At 43.1% G+C, this 20,443-nt stretch overlaps 1 protein-coding gene across 1 annotated transcript in view; it reads left to right on the forward strand.

The window, feature by feature from the left end:
• Positions 1 to 2,324: 2,324 nt before the first annotated feature.
• The window catches only part of PDE4DIP (phosphodiesterase 4D interacting protein), a 1,524,691-nt gene continuing 1,506,572 nt past the window's right edge, over positions 2,325 to 20,443 (forward strand). Inside the window, exon 1 of the mRNA XM_078686955.1 lies at positions 2,325 to 2,690. Coding sequence (XP_078543081.1) covers positions 2,550 to 2,690 — 141 coding nt within the window. The 5' untranslated portion in view covers positions 2,325 to 2,549. The remainder of the gene's footprint in view (positions 2,691 to 20,443) is intronic.

Consider the following 20,443-nt stretch of genomic DNA (forward strand, 5'->3'; position numbering starts at 1 on the left):
TTTGTTGAAGACGTGGTGGGGGCAGGGGTCGGTCGGAGATCCGGAGTGGATGGAGTTCATCGTGCGGACGGTGTCTTCAGTGCTGATCGGGGTCCAGGCGCGGAGGGTGGTGGTGGGGGGCGGTGGTCCGGTCATGGCGTGCGTTGGTTGAGTGCTGAAGCTGTTGTGTATGTCCGCGATCTTGTTGTGGAAGTAGGTGGCGAGGGAGTTGCAGAGGTCTTGCGAAGGGGTGATGTCGTTGTTTCCGGCGTTGGGGTTGGAGAGCTCTTTAACGATGTTGAAGAGTTCCTTGCTGTTGTGTGCGTTGTAGTCCAGTCGTTCCTTGAAAGCAGTTTTCTTGGTGGCACGGATGAGTTGGTGGTGTTTTCGGGTGGCGAGCTTGAGGGCAGTCATGTTGTCCGGTGTTGGGTCTCTGCGCCAGGTTCTCTCGAGGTCTCGGCAGTTCTTCTTGGAGCTCTTGAGTTCGTCATTGAACCATGGGGCTTTCTTGCTGCCAGGTCTGCTGGGCGGGGTCCCCAGGGGGCGAGGTCGTCTGCGCACCCAACACTTTTTAATTGGAACTGTTGGCAGCCAATCAGATTGCAGGCACGAGATCGGGAGGGTTTGCGGTTCCACCATGGGGATATTTGTATATCTTAGAAAAGTTTACATTTTTCAGGAACTACTAAACGGATTTATACCATTTAACAAAAAGGGGGCTTTCTGAACCAGGAACTTTTTACCAAATTTGGTGTAATTCCATTTAGCAATTCAGGCTGTAGCCGTGTCTAAAGTTTCCTATGGAAATTACCATGGAGAAAAACTATTTTGGGACCCCCCTTTTTTCTCGGCCCCCGCTTGACCAATCACCCCGAAACTTTCAACACAGAAGCTGAAGTGAGCAGGCCATTCGTTTTTAAAATTTTGCAAAGATTCGTCAAACGGCGTCAAAGATATTGGCTGTTGCCAAAAGAAAAAACGCTTTTTGATTAGAAACAAAGTCCTAACTATAACTACCTACTGGTGACTGCCAGTAGATAATCACTATGTCTCTCTATCTCCCTCTCTCTCCTGCTCTCTCTCTCTCTCTCTCCCTCTCTCTCTCTCTCTCTCTCTCTCTCTCTAGCTCTCTCTATATCCCTCTCTATCTCTCTCTCTAGCTTGCACTCTCTCTATCTCTCTAGCTCTCTCTCTTTTCATCCCACTATCTCTGTCTCTCCATCTCTCTCGCTATCTCTCTGTCTCTCCCTCTGTCTCTTTATCTAGCTATCTATCTCTCTCTATCTCTCTATCTATATCTATCTCTATTGATCTCTCTATCTCTATCTCTCTATATCTATCTCTATCTATCTATCTATCTCTATCTAGCTATCTATCTATCTGGGCAGGTGTTCATTGCAAACAATAATGTAATTCTTCATATGTTCATATTATCTCTAGCCAATAACCCAAGAACACCTTTTTAACCAATTTTCATAAACTAATATATTAGGTTTTAACAACATTATGCTCACATTAAGCTTGTTTTGTTTTTCACCCCCTCCCTTTATTAGCATGCTCATATCGGCACATACTTAAGCCATACTTATAAGGTACATTTTATTTTAGAAAATTAACCTCTACTCTTTGCCTAATATCACCATTTTATAATACCACCAGTAATAGCAAAATATATTGACTTCATCAATAAACAACTCATAACACTTTAATGAACGTTCAGTAACTTATATGGAGCAACTACTCACAAAAGTGCAAATTACAAAAAAAAAGTATTGATAATCCCATTGGTGAAACCGAATGCATTTACCAATGCTTGTTTTCTTTTTACTTAAGTGCCCCACAAGTGCATGTGTTTTTTGACTGTCTCACTTTGGTGGATCTCTCCCACTCCATGTTGCTCTCCCCAATCTGTGTGCTTCTCTCCCCTTGCTCTGCTCTCGCTCATGTGTGGGTTTATCTCCCAGTCCCTCACCCTGTGCCTGAATGTGTAATGTAAATACGGTGCTCATGTAAAGCGCTCCAATGCCTACGAGTCGAGTTCGCGCTATATAAAATATGCAAAGAAAAAAAATCCCAAAAGCGAGGCCTATTGACTTTGCCTGCCAATGCTTATGTCTTTAACCTCGAGCCCTCTGGTTTCTCCAGTGTTTGACTTTGCCCAGTGTACCGATATCTCTCCCGGTCTCTTTTGCTGGTGCTCCCCCCGCCCGCTCCCTACCCCTCCCCCTTTCTAAAGCAGGCCCATTTGTCCCCGGGACCATTTGCCTCGCCAGCCTTCCGAGCCGGCTCATTTTACACTTGTGCTAGTGTCGGGCTCGCATCTGCCAGGGATTCCGCAAATATCTGCCTGGGGTAAAAAATAGACCCCAGCAGTCCCTAGCTGCTGGTGCCTCAGAGGCCGCAGGCGGAGCAGCGCTCTGGCGAGAGCTGTGCTTCACTATGATTTCATGGCTGGACTTTTGACACTTTCTTGCTTTTTGAGTAGACGTGTTAGCTTTGTGTAGTCAGCTATGTTTGACTGAAAGCAGGGGAGGGGGTAAAGATGCCCCCATGGACCTGGACCACTTATCATGTCTAACGGGTACCGCACTCTCTCGCAGCACCTGAATGACTTAAAGAAGGAGAACTTCAGCCTCAAACTGCGCATCTATTTCCTGGAGGAGCGCGTAAAAAAGAAGTATGAGGACAGCAGCGAGGACGTCTTCAAGCGGGTGAGTGACATCTCACGCACGTAATGTTGACTGGCAACGGGCAAGAGCTCGCACCACTGGCGTGGATCAGTTCACGAGAGACACACGGCTGACCGGTTACAAAGGGCTTCTTCCCGGCCCAGTTGCTAACGTATTTTTGTTGGCATCTACTGACTGTTACTGTTGTCAAGAAAATTCGATTTGACGAGGTACCTCTGATTTACATTAAATCGAGTTGGTTGCATGGATTTTTGGACACGTACTGAACAGTTAGGGAGAGAATTCCAAGTCACGTGCTACAAGTGGTTCTTACTGTAAGCAATTACTGGCCTCTGGTGACTCATGCGTATTAAAATTGGTTATTATCATATACTGGTTTCACGTCATATCTTAATTTAGCAAGTGGAGATTCCGTTATTTTCTGCCAATATAGTATCTAAAAACCCACGTACTGCAGCTATATCCAATAGAAACAATTTTTAACTGGTAAATTACTCACAGATGAGGTTCTTGGTGGCAATTAAATGTATTCCACCATAAAAAAAGATATAAATAATACGCTTAATATATATTCACAATGGTTCACTATAATATCCCTCCACTTTTGCCCTCGTGCAGAAATCTTTACATGATAGGTAGTAAAAACTAAATCTGTCTGCTCGATTCCCTATCACTCGAGCAGCATCAACAGTGCAAAACAGTATTTAAGCTATTTTTGAAACCTTCGCGCACTCAAGCCACGAATGTTTTGCAGGAGCAATGCAGACGTGTTTGTAAAAGCGAGTCGGACCTTTCTTGCAAAGCCTTTCATTTAGGGTGTAGCTACAGTGGAAGGTAAAAATAAGGAAACTATAGTCCCGATTAAATTTAGATCATGCTTTTGTGTGAATTTTTGATTGAAGTATTTAAAATTAAATTAACGCTTTTTTCACCAAAGTTATTCATAGATTAAAGGAAAAAACATTGGACATCCTTACACACTTAGGGGCAGATTTATGAGGCACTTGCGCCACGTTTACGCCGCTGTTGCGTCACGCAAGGCGGCGTAAACGTGGCGCATCCCTACGAACGATTTACAACGTGACGCATCTAGGCAGATGCGTCACGTTGTAAAGCCCTGCGCCGCTTGTGGGCGTTCCGGCGCAGGGTGGGCGTTCCGGGGCAGGTGCGCATCGCAAAAGTGGCTGAGTGAAATCTATAAGATTTCACTCAGTCACTTTCAGGCCAATGCTGCGTCAAAAGCCTGCGCCTGCTTGAAGCAGGCGTAGGTCTTGACGCAGCATTGTGGAGATGGGGCACCCCCGAGCCTTGCTGGAGCTGCGTCGCGCTTGCGACGCAACTCCAGCAATGCGTCACCTTTACGGCACAGATGCGTCACGCATCTGTGCCGTTTTTGCCCCATGGTGCGCCGCATCATAAATGCGGCGCACCATGGGTGGCGGAGCTGTGGCGCACTGTGGCGCATGTTAACTGGCGCATCCCTGGGGATGCGCCAGTTAACATAAATCTGCCCCTTGGTATATTTTTCCTTGGTATTTTCGCAGCATAATGTTGGCGTATCTGCATGGCTGCCCAATTACTCTGCCACGAGAGTTACTTTCCACCACTCTTGGCTTTTCATGAAACTGTCTGTACTTCCAATTTAAACCTTGTTAAGAATGGGCCTACATGCCCCAGAATGCTTAGTGTTGCTGATTGAAATACACGGACTAGTTCGAAGTAACCCTCGTGACATGGGGCCATATATAAAGCTCAGCATTTGCTAACCTGTTACTCCTTGCACCCCCTAGGGATTATTTGCCACCCTTGTGATATAGCCAGTCGTACTCATTATTGCCTAAAAGTAATCGTCTTCTCCCTTTTCTAGTTTCTGCATCTGCTCTTACCCCTCACTGTTTATTATCACCCGCACCCTCGTGTTTTAAACAGCCAAAGTAAAAAAAACATCATACCATAGCCAACAGTGACTACAATGTCATTTTCTTTAATGACATTGGCAGTTAAAGGGTGCTGGGTTTCACTTCCACTACCACTACCAATTGATTTTGGTGGCTTTGAAGACCACAGAGGTCCCTTCCACTGCTACTTATTGAAATGTGCATACCGCACCGTTTTTGCCTCTGCCCGTGGCTTGATTTTATGGTGAAAAATCTTTCACATAGGTTGTGGAGGGTGGGAGTGGCGAGTGCTAAGGGGGTTGATTCTCACCTCTTGCTGTGTCGTCATAACATTGTATTGCTAGTCCTACACTTTTCTATTATAAATCATTGCCATCAGCTATGTTACACCAATTAGTTTAGTGAACACAAACACATTCCAGAATGCCTGCCAAATGAAACTCTATTACTGGAAACATGGTGTCCTATGGAATGGCGAAAGGTGCGAGCCGTACTCTGTAGATGATTTTGGGAGTAGGAACATGCCTCTTCTTGCAGGATCACCCCCATTTTTTCTGGACTGATTCTGCTGTTTTGTGACTCTGTGCACTGGGGCTCTGCTAGCCTGACCCCAGTGCATGTGCTCTGAGTCCTAAAGATTGGCTATGCTCTTAATCTGTATATTTAACTTACTTTAAGTCCCTAGTATAAGGTAAAAAGAGCACCCAGGGCCTCTTAGGTAGATGGCCCTGGCGGACTGCAGCACATATTGTACCACCATTAAAGTAACAATGCAAACATTACTTCAGGCCAGTCATGAGTAACCTGGCTTTACAGGTTTAACAAATTCAACCTGCATAACGAACACCATTTAGTCACTAATAAGTCACCTCTAATCAAGCCTTAGCGCTCAATAAGGCAGGGTGCATGTTATTTAACAGTAGGATATGTAAGAGTAACTGCTGATAACCCTTGAAGAAAGATACGAGGACACCAGGATTAAACTATCTGTCTGTCAGATCACAGTCTGAAATTAAACGCTGATAAGTTAGAGATCCTACTCTTTGGAGGAGCCCACTTAATTTGGGATGAAACCTGGTGGCCCAAATCATTAGGAACTGCACCCTCGCCCAAACAGGTCACAAAAAACCTGGGCATTCTTATCGACAGTGCACTAATCATGCAGGGCCGCGTCCTTCATTGTGCAGTAGAAGCTTTGCTACATTAAAACTCCTAAAAAGATTCTTATGGATTCCCTAGAATGCAGGAAAACCATCATTCAGGCCTTGCTCATAAGCAAACTGGATTACGGGAATGCAGGTACTCCAGAATGAGGCTGCCAAGTTAGTGTGCAACAAAAGCAGGTACAGCTCGGCATCAGATTGCATGAGGGAGCTCTATTGGTTGCCTGTGCGCCAAAGGGATTGTTTCAAGCTCATGGGCCATGCACACAAAGCCCTACAGCAGGGGCGGCCTTAAGCATGTGCTGTAGTGTAGTTCCTATTATCCCAATAGGCTCTGCGCATTGGAATAATACCTTCAATAGTATAGGCCTAGACCAGACGTTAACTAGGTCTTCTATTGTCGATATTAGACTTAAAGTTTTGGGTTTGCCAGCTAGCTCAGAGTTCACTAGAAACTTTCTCGAATAGGCAAGGAGGAGTTGAACCTCCCTGGATAGACAAGAAGGGATTTAGTTTCTGACAACCATAGAACATGACAACTTTGCTCTCCCCTAATCAAGAGTGTATCTCTAGAGTCGTGTGAAAACAAAAGACAACTTATTTTACTCAGTCAGTACGTGCATTCTTAGTCTCACCAGATTGTAGAGAAAAGGAAGAGACGGGCGTGTTCAATAAAAGATGGTATTTATTGATCAGTCTCTTTTCTCATACAAGAGAAATGGATCAATATTATCGCAATACTTATGGTTAAGTAAAGTGCATACAATAAAAGCAGAAGTATAAAATAATACTGTAAAAACATTTATATGGTTTCTAAGCCATAAGGTGGTTTAAAATGAATAAAATAGATACATACACATATACATTTGACTAATCGTACTCAACTGGTGTTTCTAACTACGCCTACCCCAGTGTACCTGACCTAAGCCTAATACGTGGGCGGGAATAGAAAGTAGCAGTTTAAGTTAAGTTTGTTTTGCCAAGTGACTGACTCAAGAATTCTCTGCAAGGGGTTATTCAGTTCTGTACCTGGAATCTAGGATGAATGAGGGATGGTATCTCTCGTCTCTGGTCTCGATATTCCAGGCTGCCTGCGAGGGCTACCCGGAAGCGCCGGAGCTGGATTTCTCGGCAGGAGAAAGCAGCGTCTCGTTCTCAGCGCGTCAGGAAGGCGGGGCTGCGCCAGCGGGGTCTGCTCTGCTCTGGGCTTCGGCAAGTCTGGCTGCTCCGATCTCGTCACCACCGCGTGTGTTTGCTTAAGGCAATACCGGTAATATTTATACCTGTAAGGTGCCGAGATTGACGTAAGGATGGACATAGATACGTCAATAAGGATGTCATACGAGCTGGTCGTTAGCACATTCTTTTGCTGAAGTTCTCGGTGAAATCAAAACAATGGCCGCAGGGTTTTTCCCAGGTTGTCATAGGTTTGATTTGTTTTGAGAACTCCGTATGCCTTATCAGGGGCTGGAGGAATATTGCTTGTCTAATTAGATGGCAAGCGTTATGACCTAATCAGATAACACGTTCCTGTGCCGTGGTGTGGCTTCATCAGATAACAGTTTCTGCATCATGGGATGGCTGCTAGTTAACTTGTTAACCAGAACAGGGTCAGGAATAGGGGGATCGATACAGAACCTATAGGAATACATCACAGTGCAAGCTGTGCACCTGCACAGGGCCACCAAACCCCAGGGGCCTCCATGCCAATATATATCCTTAATATAATAATCCTCTGAGGATGGATACATATTTGCGTGGCGGCCCCTGGCAGGGATTTGGCAGCCTCCGGCTCTGTTCCACTTCCTAACACCCTGACCCCCACCCCTCCTGTAGCTTAAAACTGGGCATGCCCCTCTTTTCTCCTGTTAACCAGCCAGACACCAAACCTCTTGGGTTAAGAACTGCCCCTAAAACCAATTTTGAGGGATCACAGTGAATGTGTTGCTCATTTCTGTGACCAACCCTCTATGGTAGGCACATGAGCTCTGCACATGGGAAAAAAGGCTCTGCTATCTTGGATTTAGATAGAGAGGGGCATTGAGGGGCACTGTGGGATTATTTCAGAAGAGAATGCGGGAATTTCTGCAAAAGTGGGTAGAGTTACCCAAGGTAAAGTTTTGACTATTAATTAGGGAGGGGCCAGGAGTCACCCCCACCACAGGCTACTGTCAGGCATAAACGTGGTGCCCTTGGGCATCTTCTTCAGAATACTACTTGACCTGTGAAAGACAAAAGAAGTTCTAAACTTTCAGTTGAAACCTGTCCAGAGAAACCTAAGGCTGGACCTGCTCCCACTTGTACCCAGGACAAAGAAGTGGATTCCAAAGGTCAGTTGGTTGACTTCCTGTTAAGGTACATGGACGCAAATGCTGAACACTTTTCTGAAAGAGCCCATCAGTCCAGTTTCCATTGGACCTGCCCTGGTCCATGCTGGTGGCTTTTACCAGAGTGAGTCCTATTCCCAAGTGCTGTTCCTGAGGCCCTGGTACCCGTGGCTGATGTAAGAGTGTAGTCTCCGCCTGTTTTCAAGGTTTTTTGTCAGAGAACAGACAACAGCCCGGCACCAACCTGCCAGAGGATCTATCTAAAGTGCATCACCGGTGAGCCTGATTTTGCCATAGCTCCCTCTATATTCTCCGCTTGACATTGGAAGCTGTCAACGGCGACGCTGCTTTGACTTCATCCTGCAGCTTTCTCAACTCCGCCATCACTGAGGACCCAAATGTTGCCAAAGATATCCAGGGTGCAGAATCCCAAACTTCTCCTCACTTCGCTATGTCTGCACCGGTACTCTGTTCTTCTGCAGCCCATTGCTATTAAACCCAGACCTATTGATGAGCTGGTGATGCTTAGCACTACTTCTAAGAAAATAAGGTATCTCTTTGACGTGGATGAACCCAGTCCCTGTATCAGACACTATCAACCGAAGTTGGCCGTAACGTTTGACTTTGCCCCAGTCTAGCGCTACCTGGTTGGTGCTTTGCTCTTTTTGGTGCTATTTTCATCTTAATGTTTGAAAATTCATATCTCCAGTCCCCCTTACTGGATTTTTGCCATTTTCTTTATTAAAATAGTCCTATTCTTATAAAGTGGAGTGGGATCCTGATTGCATACCGTTTTTGACTTTTTAACTGTTTTGGTACTTATATATGCTCTAAACATTTTTTAAAGTTAAGTTTGTCTATTCTGTGCCATAGATACTAGGGGTTGAGCTCAGGTAAATTACTTAAACCGTTGGTGCACCAAACAGGAAAAGTGCCATTATTACTTGTGATGGACTACCTGATGGAATACAAATCAACCACCAAATTAGAAATCAATACATCAAAAAGCAAAACAATGCTTATCATTAATTATCCAATAGCCAAACAGAACATAAGGCTCAATGGTAATCCATTTGAGGAGGTACCCAGTTATAAATACTTGGGTTCTACATAGATAACAGGCAAAACCGCTTAGAGCAAATAGCTTAAATTTCACAATAGCTTAAATTTCACAATAGCTTAAATGTCACAGAGAACTAGTGCATTAACGTTTGTATTTAGGACCCTGGCAAAAAACTGAAGGGGTAATCAAATAAACCTGTGCTTGCAGTGATATTAGCCACCATGCTTCCAACAATGACATATGCCAGTATTGCTTTACAGGGCAACGACTCAGAATTTCTGAATAAACTATTAGTTTCAACATATTAAAAGTTTTTTTTAGATTCATCAGTCAGCTTCACAAGCCGAGGTGCGACTTGAATTCGGATTCATAAACGAAACAACAGGGAGGATGTACACCGCAATAAAGCTCTGGTATCAACTGAAACAGAATACATCCAACTCCATACTCAACAGGGTCCTCTGGACCGAACTTGAAAACGATGAAAAATTACCATACAATTAGTAACTAACATCTACTTGCACAGGCGACCTATGCAACAACAACCTGCCTTATTCAACCTTTAAGCAAGTAATAAAAAAGATTGCACTTCTTGTTAGTGGACAAAAATATCTTTCGGTTGAGATTGCAGGCCTAGATGGTGATCAAAAATTATAAGATCCTTGCACCGGCACCTTATTAAAGTATTACATTTTTGGTTTATAAAAATAAAACAACTGATGGCTCTTCACTTTGGAAAACTACCATCGACTACAGACCAGCCAACCTGGGACAATAAAGGGCCTACACTATGCGGACTCTACGGCAGAAACAAAGAGGAATTTATTCATCTAATTTGCACATGCCCAAACTTCACACAGCACAAGTCACTTTACTAAGAAAGCTCTAAATATCAGAAGTATAAGGACATTTAGAACCTCCAGCAGAACAGGGCTAGACCCTTCAGATCCCCAAATGAACTGCTAATTGATAAAATTCCTCAAACTTCACGATCAGGCAGTGACAAATGAAACACTAACTACAGAGTAAAAGAGCAAAGTACGAACCAGAAGCTCTATTGTTCAGGACACACTAGTGGAGAATGCTCGTATCCTCATATTCAGGCCTGGAAAGTGATCTTTTAATTGAGCGACAGAATGGGGAAATTTTATTGTATTGTATTGTATTGTAATTGCATTTATATAGCGCTTACTAACCCTGACGAGGTGTCGAATTGCTTTTTCGGCGAGTAGCACGCCACTCCGGCACCCATAGAGGATTAGTGTTGAATTAGTATAGTGAAACATACAAGTACATTTTAAGTGGTGGATAGGTTAGTCAGTTATTTGGATTTGGAATGATAGCAGAAGGATAGAGGAGGACAAAGGTTTGTATTTATATAGCGCTTGTTGGCGCACACTATTCAGGAAGCCTATAAAGGATTAGTGGTGAATTAATATGGTGAAATATGAAGTAATTTCAGTGGTGGATATTAGTCAGTTACTTGGAGTGAGAAGGATAGCAGAGGGATAAAAAGGGGGAAGAAAGATTTGCATTCATATAGCACTTGTTACCCCTGATGGGTGTTGAAGTGCTTTTCTGGCAAGTAGCACGCCACTCCGGAACCCATAAAGGATTAGTGTTGAAAATTAGTATAGTATAAATATGAAGTAATTTGAGTAGTGGATATGTTATTCAGTTATTTGGGTAGTATATTAGTATAGTTGAATATGGGATTTTAGAAGTGAACATGTTAGTCTGTTAATTTTGATTGAAAAGATTAGTGAAGGGATAAAAGAGTGAAGTTTTTTTTTAGGTTTTTTTAAGGTCTTAGCAGTAGGAGGAGGCTTTTGAGTAAAAAGGAGTTTTGGAGGGGAGGAGTCAAAGGGAAGAGTTTAGAAAGGTTTGTTTTGGGGGATCGGTATAGTAAAAGAGGTGTCAGATGATGCAAGGAGGGGTAGAGTAGGAGAGAGTCTAGAAAGGGTTATTTTGGCGATCATAGTAGTGGTATGGGGTTTGGGATAAATGAGAGAGTGGATGTAGAGGATGCATTGATAGATGTATAGGATGATAGGGAAGTGCATTGGAAGGGGTAGTAGAAAGAAGTTTGAGATAAGTCAGAAGGTTTGGCTAGAAGTATAGGCTGAGAAATAGGGTAGTGCATTTGAAATGCTAAATTAGGAGAAAGTGATAAATATATAGATCCATAAGTACATTGGAAGTATATAGATACACAAAAGAGGTAAGTATATGTAGATTAAAGATATTGATAGAGGCACAGGATGAGAAATATGGTAGTGCATTGGATATGCTTTATCAGGAGAAAAGTAACAGACACACAGATCCAAGTACATGGAAGGTACATAGATTCACAATGGAAGTATGTACATGTAGACCAAAGATGATTTTAATTATTAATTATTATTTTTTCTCTTAACAACATAATATTAGTTTACATGTTTATTCAAAGTAATACACAAAGGTAGGTACATATCTGTAGTAAAAACAAATGCTTATATACAGAGGGATATGCTGTAAATTTCTGTTTGCGTATGGTGCTTATGTGGGGAGGAGCCAAATCTTGATTGATTTTCTGAAGATAAGGTGGTTGTCGGTGGACCTTATGTTGGGGGTAAAGAGTTCCATAGTTTGGCTGCTTGAACAGAGAAGGATGTGCCACCCATGTTTTTTTTCTTGTATGGTGGGATTTTGAGGCGAGATGCTCCTTTAGAGCGGAGGTTCCTTTGTTGAATGTGTTTAGTGATTTTATTCCTGATGAAGAGTGGTCCTATTCCATATATTGCTTTGTGGGTGATACAAAGCAGCTTGAACGTGGATCTTCTGGCAACCGGTAACCAATGCAGGGCTTTCAAGGCAGGGGAGATGTAGTCTCGTGGTTTGATTTGCAAGAGTAGTCTGGCAGCCGAGTTCTGAATCAGTTGTAGTCTTTTCATGGTCGTTAAAGGTGATCCGTGGTATAGGCTATTGGCGTAATCGAGTTTGGACAGTACAAGGGAGATGGTAGCTTGGACCTTGTGTGGAAATCTCAAATGAGGGAAAATTCGTTGCAGCGTTTTTATAGTTGCAAAGCTTGATCTTGCTAGTTTATCCACTTGGGCATTCATCGACAGCTTGGAGTCCATGGTCATTCTGAGGTTTCTTACTTCCTTCGATACTTTAGGCAGTGAACCCAGTTCATCAGGCCATGCGACAAACGGGTTGTAATGTTTCCAATCCCCACACGTGAGTATTTCAGTTTTTGAAGCATTCGATTTGAGATGGTTCCAAGTCATCCACTGATCCACGGCTCTGAGACAGCTGAAAATTGGTGATTTTCCAATGTCTTTGGGGCGTTCCAGTTAAAGGAGTATTTGCGTGTCATCTGCATAGTTATAGCACTTGAGGTGAAATTGATTGATCAGTACTGGTAATGACTTCATATAAATGTTGAAAAGCATGGGCAAGATGATAGAACCTTGAGGGACTCCTGCTTTTGTGGAGTATGGTTTGGACGAGAAAGGTGGGGAATGGATGACATTAGTTCTGTTTCGAAGGTAGGATGCGATCCAGTCTAGAGCAGTTCCCTCTATGCCGGCTTCATAAAGTCTTTGTTTCAGAGTGTCATGGTCAACCGTGTCAAAGGCAGCTGAGAGGTCCAAGAGAAGTAGTGCAGCAACCCCGTTGCGGTCAACTGTATTCTTTAGGTCATCCCGGATGGCAAGGAGGGCAGATTCAGTGCCTCTTCCCGGGCGCAATCCTGTATGGAAGACTGAAAGTATGTCATTCTCTTCAATGAATTGTGACATCTGGGTGAACACTGCTCTTTCTATCAGTTTGCCCAGGAAAGGTCCATTGTAATGGGTCTGTAGTTATCAGGGTTCAGCGGGTCCAAGTTTGTTTTCTTCAGTAAAGGGTGGATGTATGACTTTTTGAGTTCTTCTGGAAATATTCCAGTAGGTGAGGAATCATTGATGATTCTTCTTACTGGAGTGGCAGCAGAGGTTGTTAAAAGAATTGTCTTGAAAGTTTGTGGTGGACAGGGGTCAGAAGGGCTGCCAGCAGGCCTGCTTGCTTTGACCAGGTCCATAAATTCATCGTGTGAGATGTGTTGGAAGGAACGAAGAGGCTTGATTAGAACATTCTTGGATTGTTGTTTTGTACAAAGGTTAGTGCTGGTGCTTTGTTTCTGTTTTAGGTACGAGTCCAACATGTCTGCTTTATCCTTGTAATGATTTGCCAGTTTGTCTGTGAAATCTTGAGTAACAGGATGAGTTCCTTCTAGGCAATTTGGTTTGCGAAATTCATTCAGTATTTTATAGAATTCTTTATTTGCACATTTAGCGTTTTGAATTATGTCTGAATAGTACCTTTTCTTAGCTTTTAACTTGTATAATCTGTTAATTTTCTGTAGGTGAAGTTTGTCTTGTTTGGCGTTTGTTTTGAGCCAGGTACGTTGCAGCTTTCTAATTTGTTGTTTTATGTCTTTTATTTCTATGTTTCTCCAAGGCGCTTTTTTTCTTTTGTTCTGTTGTGTGGTTTTGAGTGGTATCAGGGTGGCAAAAGCTTCCTGTAGCCACTCATATAGATTTTGAACAGAATTTATGGTCTGCAGATTTGCACTGGATGTTAGTTGTGTTTCCAAGTTTTCCAAATTGAGTTTGTTTCACGGCCGATAGGTGGATGGATGTAAGGTAGTTTTACGTGAGTCGCTTAGCGTTGTTTTATGTTGGAAAGCAAGCAAGTGGTGGTCTGACCATGTGACTGGAGTTATAGTTTGAAAGGTAACTAGTTCAGTATTAGCAAAAATGACATATTGGATATGTCCAGAGGTGTGTGTTGGATTGTGGACAATCTGATGCAGGTTCAATGCGTCTAGGCCGGTGATTATTGTTTTTGGATGTGTCATATTGGGTTTATCAAACCAAATGTTAAGGTCACCCAGAATGCATAGGTTGGAGTGTATTGTTATCAGGTTTGAGACTGTGTCTAGAAGTGCTTCTGGGAATGTTGCCTTGCTAGATGGAGGTCTGTAAAGGAGCAGGAAGTTACAGGATGAAGACGGTGTAGGATTGCATCTTGTTAGAAGAGCCTTACAATTCTTTATGGAGATGTCAATTTTAGTGATATGTATTGTTTGCCTGAATACAACAGCTAGACCACCTCCTTTTTTGGCTATACGATTTTGGTTGATTATTTGATAGCCTAGAGGAATGGCTTCATGCAGGACTGGAGCCATATCCTCAGTGATCAGTATTGTGTGGGTTTGTAGCAGGTGTGTTTTTAGTGCTGGTATTAGCTGTATTAGGGTAGCAATCGTGTAGCTGTTCTGTATCGTGTTCCTCATCCAGCATGCTAAGAAGGCATTTTGATGGGTCTGTGTGTGTATGAGTTGGAGATGGTGTTTGACAGTGAGTTTGAGTGCTGTGTTGCTTTTGTGGTGTAACATTGTTGTGAAGTAGACATAGGGAAGCAAAGTTGTGAGGTGTGGCATGTTGCTTATATTTTTTGTGTGTGTTTAAGGCGGAAGGTGTATGAGTCAGGGGAGGTGGTGCAGCATGTGGTTCATGTAGTAATGTTCTAAATTGTCCAATGGATGAGAGGCGGTTAGAAGAGAGGTGCTGTATTGCTGTATCTGTGTTAGGTGTGGTGGAAGAGGGAAAGCTTGGCATTGGAGTTTGTTCCTTTGTGTGGTTTGAAAGATGGGTATATGTTTGTATTTTGTGATGGTAAGTATTATGAGGTGTTGTGCTTTGAAGATCTTGGTGTGCTGGTGTGTGTGATATGTTTTGCTTTTGAGTAGTGAAAAGGGGTGCTGATGTATATGTTTCATGCAATGGATTTGGTTGTATAGTATTGTTTGTGAGAGGAGGTTGTGACGTAGAGGGGGTGGTGATGTGTTTATGAGTGGAGTGTATGTTGTGTGTAGGAGGGAACGAAGTAGAGGTGAGAGTGTTTATCTTAGACTGGTTTGTTGCAAGAGTTACAAAGTGTGGTGGTGTGCGTTAGTGTTATTATGGTAGAAGGGAGAGAAGGGTGTTTGTTGGACAGCTGATGGAAGGATGAATATATGTTTGTTAGTGATAAAAGGTGGTCTCTTAGGTGTAATTACATCAGGGAGAGTGTGTCTGAATGGGATGTAGTTATGTATGGTGTTGATTGGCGTTGTGTTAGTGATGAGTGTATTGGTTAGTGGTATAGGACAGAGTTGTGTGCTGTTTGTAGGTGAGGGTGGATATATGTGGTAGTTGGGATAGTATTGTGTGTAGATGTGGTTTGGATGGGTTTGTGGTGCATTCTGGTACATTAATCTGTGCATAGTGTTGTGCATGGTGTACATTTGGTGTGAGTGTGTTGCTCTGTTTGTGGATGTGGATGGTGTGGGCTGGGTATTGCTAAATGGGCAGCATTTCCGGCCCTTGTCCCGACCAGTCTCAAACAGGTAACTGCCCTTGTCCTCTCTGCCCTTTACAGGTTCAAAGAGGTAACTGCCCTTGTCCTCTCTGCCCTTTACAGGCTCAAACAGGTAACTGCCCTTGTCCTCTCTGCCCTTTACAGGTTCAAACAGGTAACTGCTCTTGTCCTCTCTGCCCTTAGCCTTGACGCCCGGGCTGAGACGCCCTAAGCCTGGCCTTTTATAGCCCTAGTAATCAGGTGACCCCTTCAGCCAATGGGAACCCTAGCCCTAACACTATCCAATCACAACACTAGCCCTAAAATCTAGAACCAATAGCAGACCAGGACTTTACAGTCAATCTTAGCCCTAGTCCGAGCACCCAAATAGTTCAAAAACACTGATCTCTACGCCCAAAAAAAGGCTCTAGCCCTACCAGTAGTCCGAACCCATGTCCAAGTAACCAATGGCGGAGGTAGCCCTAGTCCCTACTTTCAATACAAAGCCTAACCCTACTCTTAGTCCCAAAACTAGTGGAGCAACAAATCACACCAGAAGACCCTGGTCCCCACTTCCAATAGAAATCCTCACCCTAGCCCTAGTCCCAACCATACAATGATTGAATCACAGACCCAGAAACCAAAAAGAACCCTCAAATACCCAACCAATGAGGACATTAACCCTAATCCAATAGAGACACCAGATACAACCACCAATCAGTGCACACATGTACCAACCACTAGCAGACCATATAATGTCCCAGACACCTCAGACAAGGTTTGCTGGCCAGGGAGTTGGAAGCTGTTTTTCCTGTTCAGAATCTCCTAGGAGACAGACAGGCTCAATCCACACTTTGGACTTCTGCAGGTAAAGGCTCACTAACTTGAAATCTAACAATACTGTTTGAAGAAAACTTTACTCCCTCTGCTGGCCAAAAAACAAAGCGCCCAGACCCTAGTAACAGTTTAAACAGCTCACAGAAGCACCCTCTGATGTAGGATATCCCTGCTGCTGGGGGGGTGGGGCAGGGGGGCTGGTTTCACTGGCTTGTGAACACAAAATGGTGGCTGGGGGTGCACTGTTTTAACATACAGGTCTTAGCACAGAGCAAAGGAGAAATTTGGAGGGAAAATAGATTTGTCACTAAGGGAATGAGAGGGATAACCTACAGAGGTTGGACTACAAATCCCGCAATTCAACACATTAAATGGGAGCAATCATGGGCAGGGAAAAACCACAAGTTTAAAACATAAAACAGGGGATAAAATAGGCAATCACAGGCAGGTCAAAACTACAATTTTAACTGTAACAACCACAGGCAAAGTCAGTAATCACAGAAAGGGAAAATCGTTTTTTAAACAACTTTTGTTTTGGGAAGAGACAGCACTAGTCTGTCTCCTTACCACTTCCTGGACTCTGCTCACTGCAGTCTGGGGCACAGGCAGGCTGCAACTCACAAGATGGAGAAGAATGATTTGGGGTGCACTCAGCAAGGCCTTAAGGGGCCTGGGCAGGTGTGAGAGGAGGGCTCAGACTTGCCTGGTAGCTGAATAGCCAATGGTCTGCTGGCCTGGGGGTGGGGGCTGGGGAGCTACTTTCCCTGTTCAGAATCTCTAGGAGACAGACAGGTTCAATCCACACTTTGGACTACTGCAGGTAAAGGCCTAACTAACTTGAAATCTAACAATACTGTTTGAATAAAACTTTACTCCCTCTACTGGCTAAAAAACAATGTGCACAGGCCCTAGTAACACAGTTTAAACAGCTCACAGAAGCACCCTCTGATGTAGAATATCCCTGCTGCTGGGGCATATGAACATCATTATTTATAACTATTGAGAATGTAAAGCCTATAAAGTTTAAAACAATCTAAAATAGAACAAATGTTATTGCTTACTTTTACTCATGCAGAAACATTGTTAAGGTTTTAAATAACTAAACAATAAACATTTATTATTATTATTATTGTGATGGACTACCATCCGCTCCAATTAATAATTCACTTTCTCACAGTGGGGATATAAAGCTTTAAGAAGTGTGTCAGTGCACCACCATCATAGTTGCAGGGGTAGTTACATCCAGTGCCTAATTTGTGCCTATGATTTCTTGTGCTTAGCACAGCACTTATTTCTCAGGGTCGGGTCAACACTGTAGGCCCCGTCCCTTCTTGGCGAATCATGAAGTTTGTGCCCCGAATCAGACAAATGAGTAGTGTTTTTACCTGCGGCCCACCCAGAATACTGCGCAGCTGCAGCGTTATTCATTATCCGACGACACAAGCAATCAGCGTGTGGTGCAGCAGGCCTCCTCCCTTGCAGATTGATTGAAACTAAAAAGGCTGTCCCGAAGTGCCAGTAAGTAATACCTTTCACCAGAGTTATATTTGTCTACAATTTCAACTTAGAAATGTATGATTATGCTATACGTTTTATAGTGTGGGGCCCATGGCTGCAGCGCTTTCTTTACTGCTGCTGGCTTTTTAACTTTTGGAGCGAAATCTTTTTTCTAAAGTTAAAAGCTAGAAGCAGTGGCGGGAAGACCTGCAGCCATGGGCCCCACACGATAAAACGTTATTTAGCATAATAATCAATACGAATTGTAGACATATTTAACGTTGAACACTAGTACACAGCTGATGGCAGAAAAACAAGACTATGTGAACGTGCCATTCGACGAAAAATTGCATCGAGTGGCACGTTCAGGTAATTTTGTTTTTCTGTAATCAGCTGTGTGCAAGTGTTCTGTGTTATATTTGTCTTTAAAGCATTCAAATGGCAGATTGTGCTAAATAACATTTTATACTGCTTGGGGGCCACTGCTGCATCTCTTCCTCCACTGCTGCTGACTTTTGCAGCAAAATAAGCCAGAGTGTACCACGCTGTTCTGGGGTTGAATTAGTGCTGGTGGAGTGCATCATTTATTTCCCTCCACATCTCAAGCAATGGTCTTTCCCTGTCCTTCCATCTTACCATCCTTGATGTGATTATCTTTTATCAGACATGTATAGAGCAGCCTTTCGGTGCTTTATGGTAGGTGGACTATTGATTTATTTATTTGCAGTTCTATATAAAGTGTACCGGACACAAGGGGGGTTGAAGTGCTTCACAGGAGGAAATAAGTGGAAAGTTGCATTTCAACAGATATAAAACCTGGAAGTATTAAACCTATACAGAGACAGTTCAATATGAATTAACATCATCCAGGCATTATTTTTAGATTTTGGAGATACTATTTGATTAGTAGGCAGTGGTGAAAATGGAATAAAATGTACTCCGTGATCACATACATTGGGGGTAAAGGCTTACTTAAATGGTCATAGACAGGTTGCCTTTTAAAACGTGGGGTTAAGGCACCAGCTGCAGATCTCTTTGTGAACCCATCTTCCATACTGCTTTTATAATACTAGTAAGATATCTCTGGCGGTTAAAGTGCTTACTGGAGAGATTGTTTGCAGACTAGACAGGGTGGCTCATCATAAAATACCAAAGAAGATTCATCTGTCTGTTGCAAAGCGCAACCTCTAGCATGCAGGTCACAGGTTTGTGTTTCATGTAGACAGTTCAGGGGGTTACTGCTATTGCTGCAGAGTTCCTTCTGTTGCCTGCTTGTCACCAGTAATCAAACTTCTAATGTAGCTCAGCGAGTTATGAACCAACATCAAGGAACTGCATGCTAACTGCACGACATTAAGAGTTGAACCTTGCTCTATTTCCCCAGTCCTTCGTAATTGCTTATAGAATACAAAGCCAGACTAAACTATATGCCCAGTGCTTAATTTGAGCCAGTGGTTTCCAGTGCTCAGCACCGGCACTTACTTGTCTACACCGGTACTTATGACAGTCTTCACCATGGTGGCACTGACTTTCTAATTCAGGGATGAGCACAACCACAGATGTTTATTAATTCAAGATATATTAAAAATTACTTTTACAAGAGCTCAAGCTATACTTCTAGCGTTGAGGGCCTGGAATAGTCTGAATAGTCAGACTTTTAGGAGTGTGATGGTTAATAGTTGTTGTTGTACTGTCAAGGGCAGCGCTGGCTGGAGCAATGTGTGGCACTAGTTGCAATGGCCTCTTGGTGAGAGCCCCGGCACTTATTTTCTTATAAATTAAGCACTGGTTACATCACAAAGTTGCAATCCTAATTGGCATAACAGGAGGTAGCATTGTATGGCTTTGATTCTTCAGGCTGCAGCATGCTAGAAAAACCTGGTTGATGGAAAACTAAAGTCACACTCAGTTTAAACTACCAGTCGTTCTATTAGTTAATTCACAGCTTTGACTTCAATTTACCAAAATGACTGAGGTAGTGGAATTGACATCACACAACCTTTCACCTTAATGAAATCACAGGACCTTTGAACCTGAATCTTCTCAGGGAGTGATGTCACCTGACCTGAAACCTTATGAGTGCCATATAATAGCACTGACATGGATACATTTGGCTTACCTATTCAGGGTCAACTATAGATTATTTGATGGTTTTGGTTCCTTTTAAAAAAATATTGTAATATTCAAATTAAGTCTCTTAATTGTAGCAATCATGCTGTCATTATTTGTAACCTGGAATGGGAAGGAGTCATTCAAAGCAGACAACGTATGTCAAACACATGTTAGCAAGAAATAATGGGATTATCTTTAAATGGGCCACAATAGACAAAGCAAAAATGGTCCCAGTCGTGGTCGGAAATAGGATAAATGACATCATGATCTGCCTAGAACTGGAATCTGATCCCACTCGGGTAACCACGGCCTTCGAACGGTATGTAACCTTTACAACGAAACTTTTACAACGACCTACCATTACAACGCAACTTTTACAACGCATACTATTACAACGCATTGCTCTGGGGGGCGCTCTAGGATAGGGAATAGGTTAATTTACTATCCAATAACCTTCCCTACTATCCACGGGGACTGGAGTTGGAAAAGTAAATTAAACTTTTCACTA

This window comes from Lissotriton helveticus, chromosome 1_1 (genome assembly GCF_964261635.1).
Source record: "Lissotriton helveticus chromosome 1_1, aLisHel1.1, whole genome shotgun sequence".
NCBI classification, from domain to species: domain Eukaryota; kingdom Metazoa; phylum Chordata; class Amphibia; order Caudata; family Salamandridae; genus Lissotriton; species Lissotriton helveticus.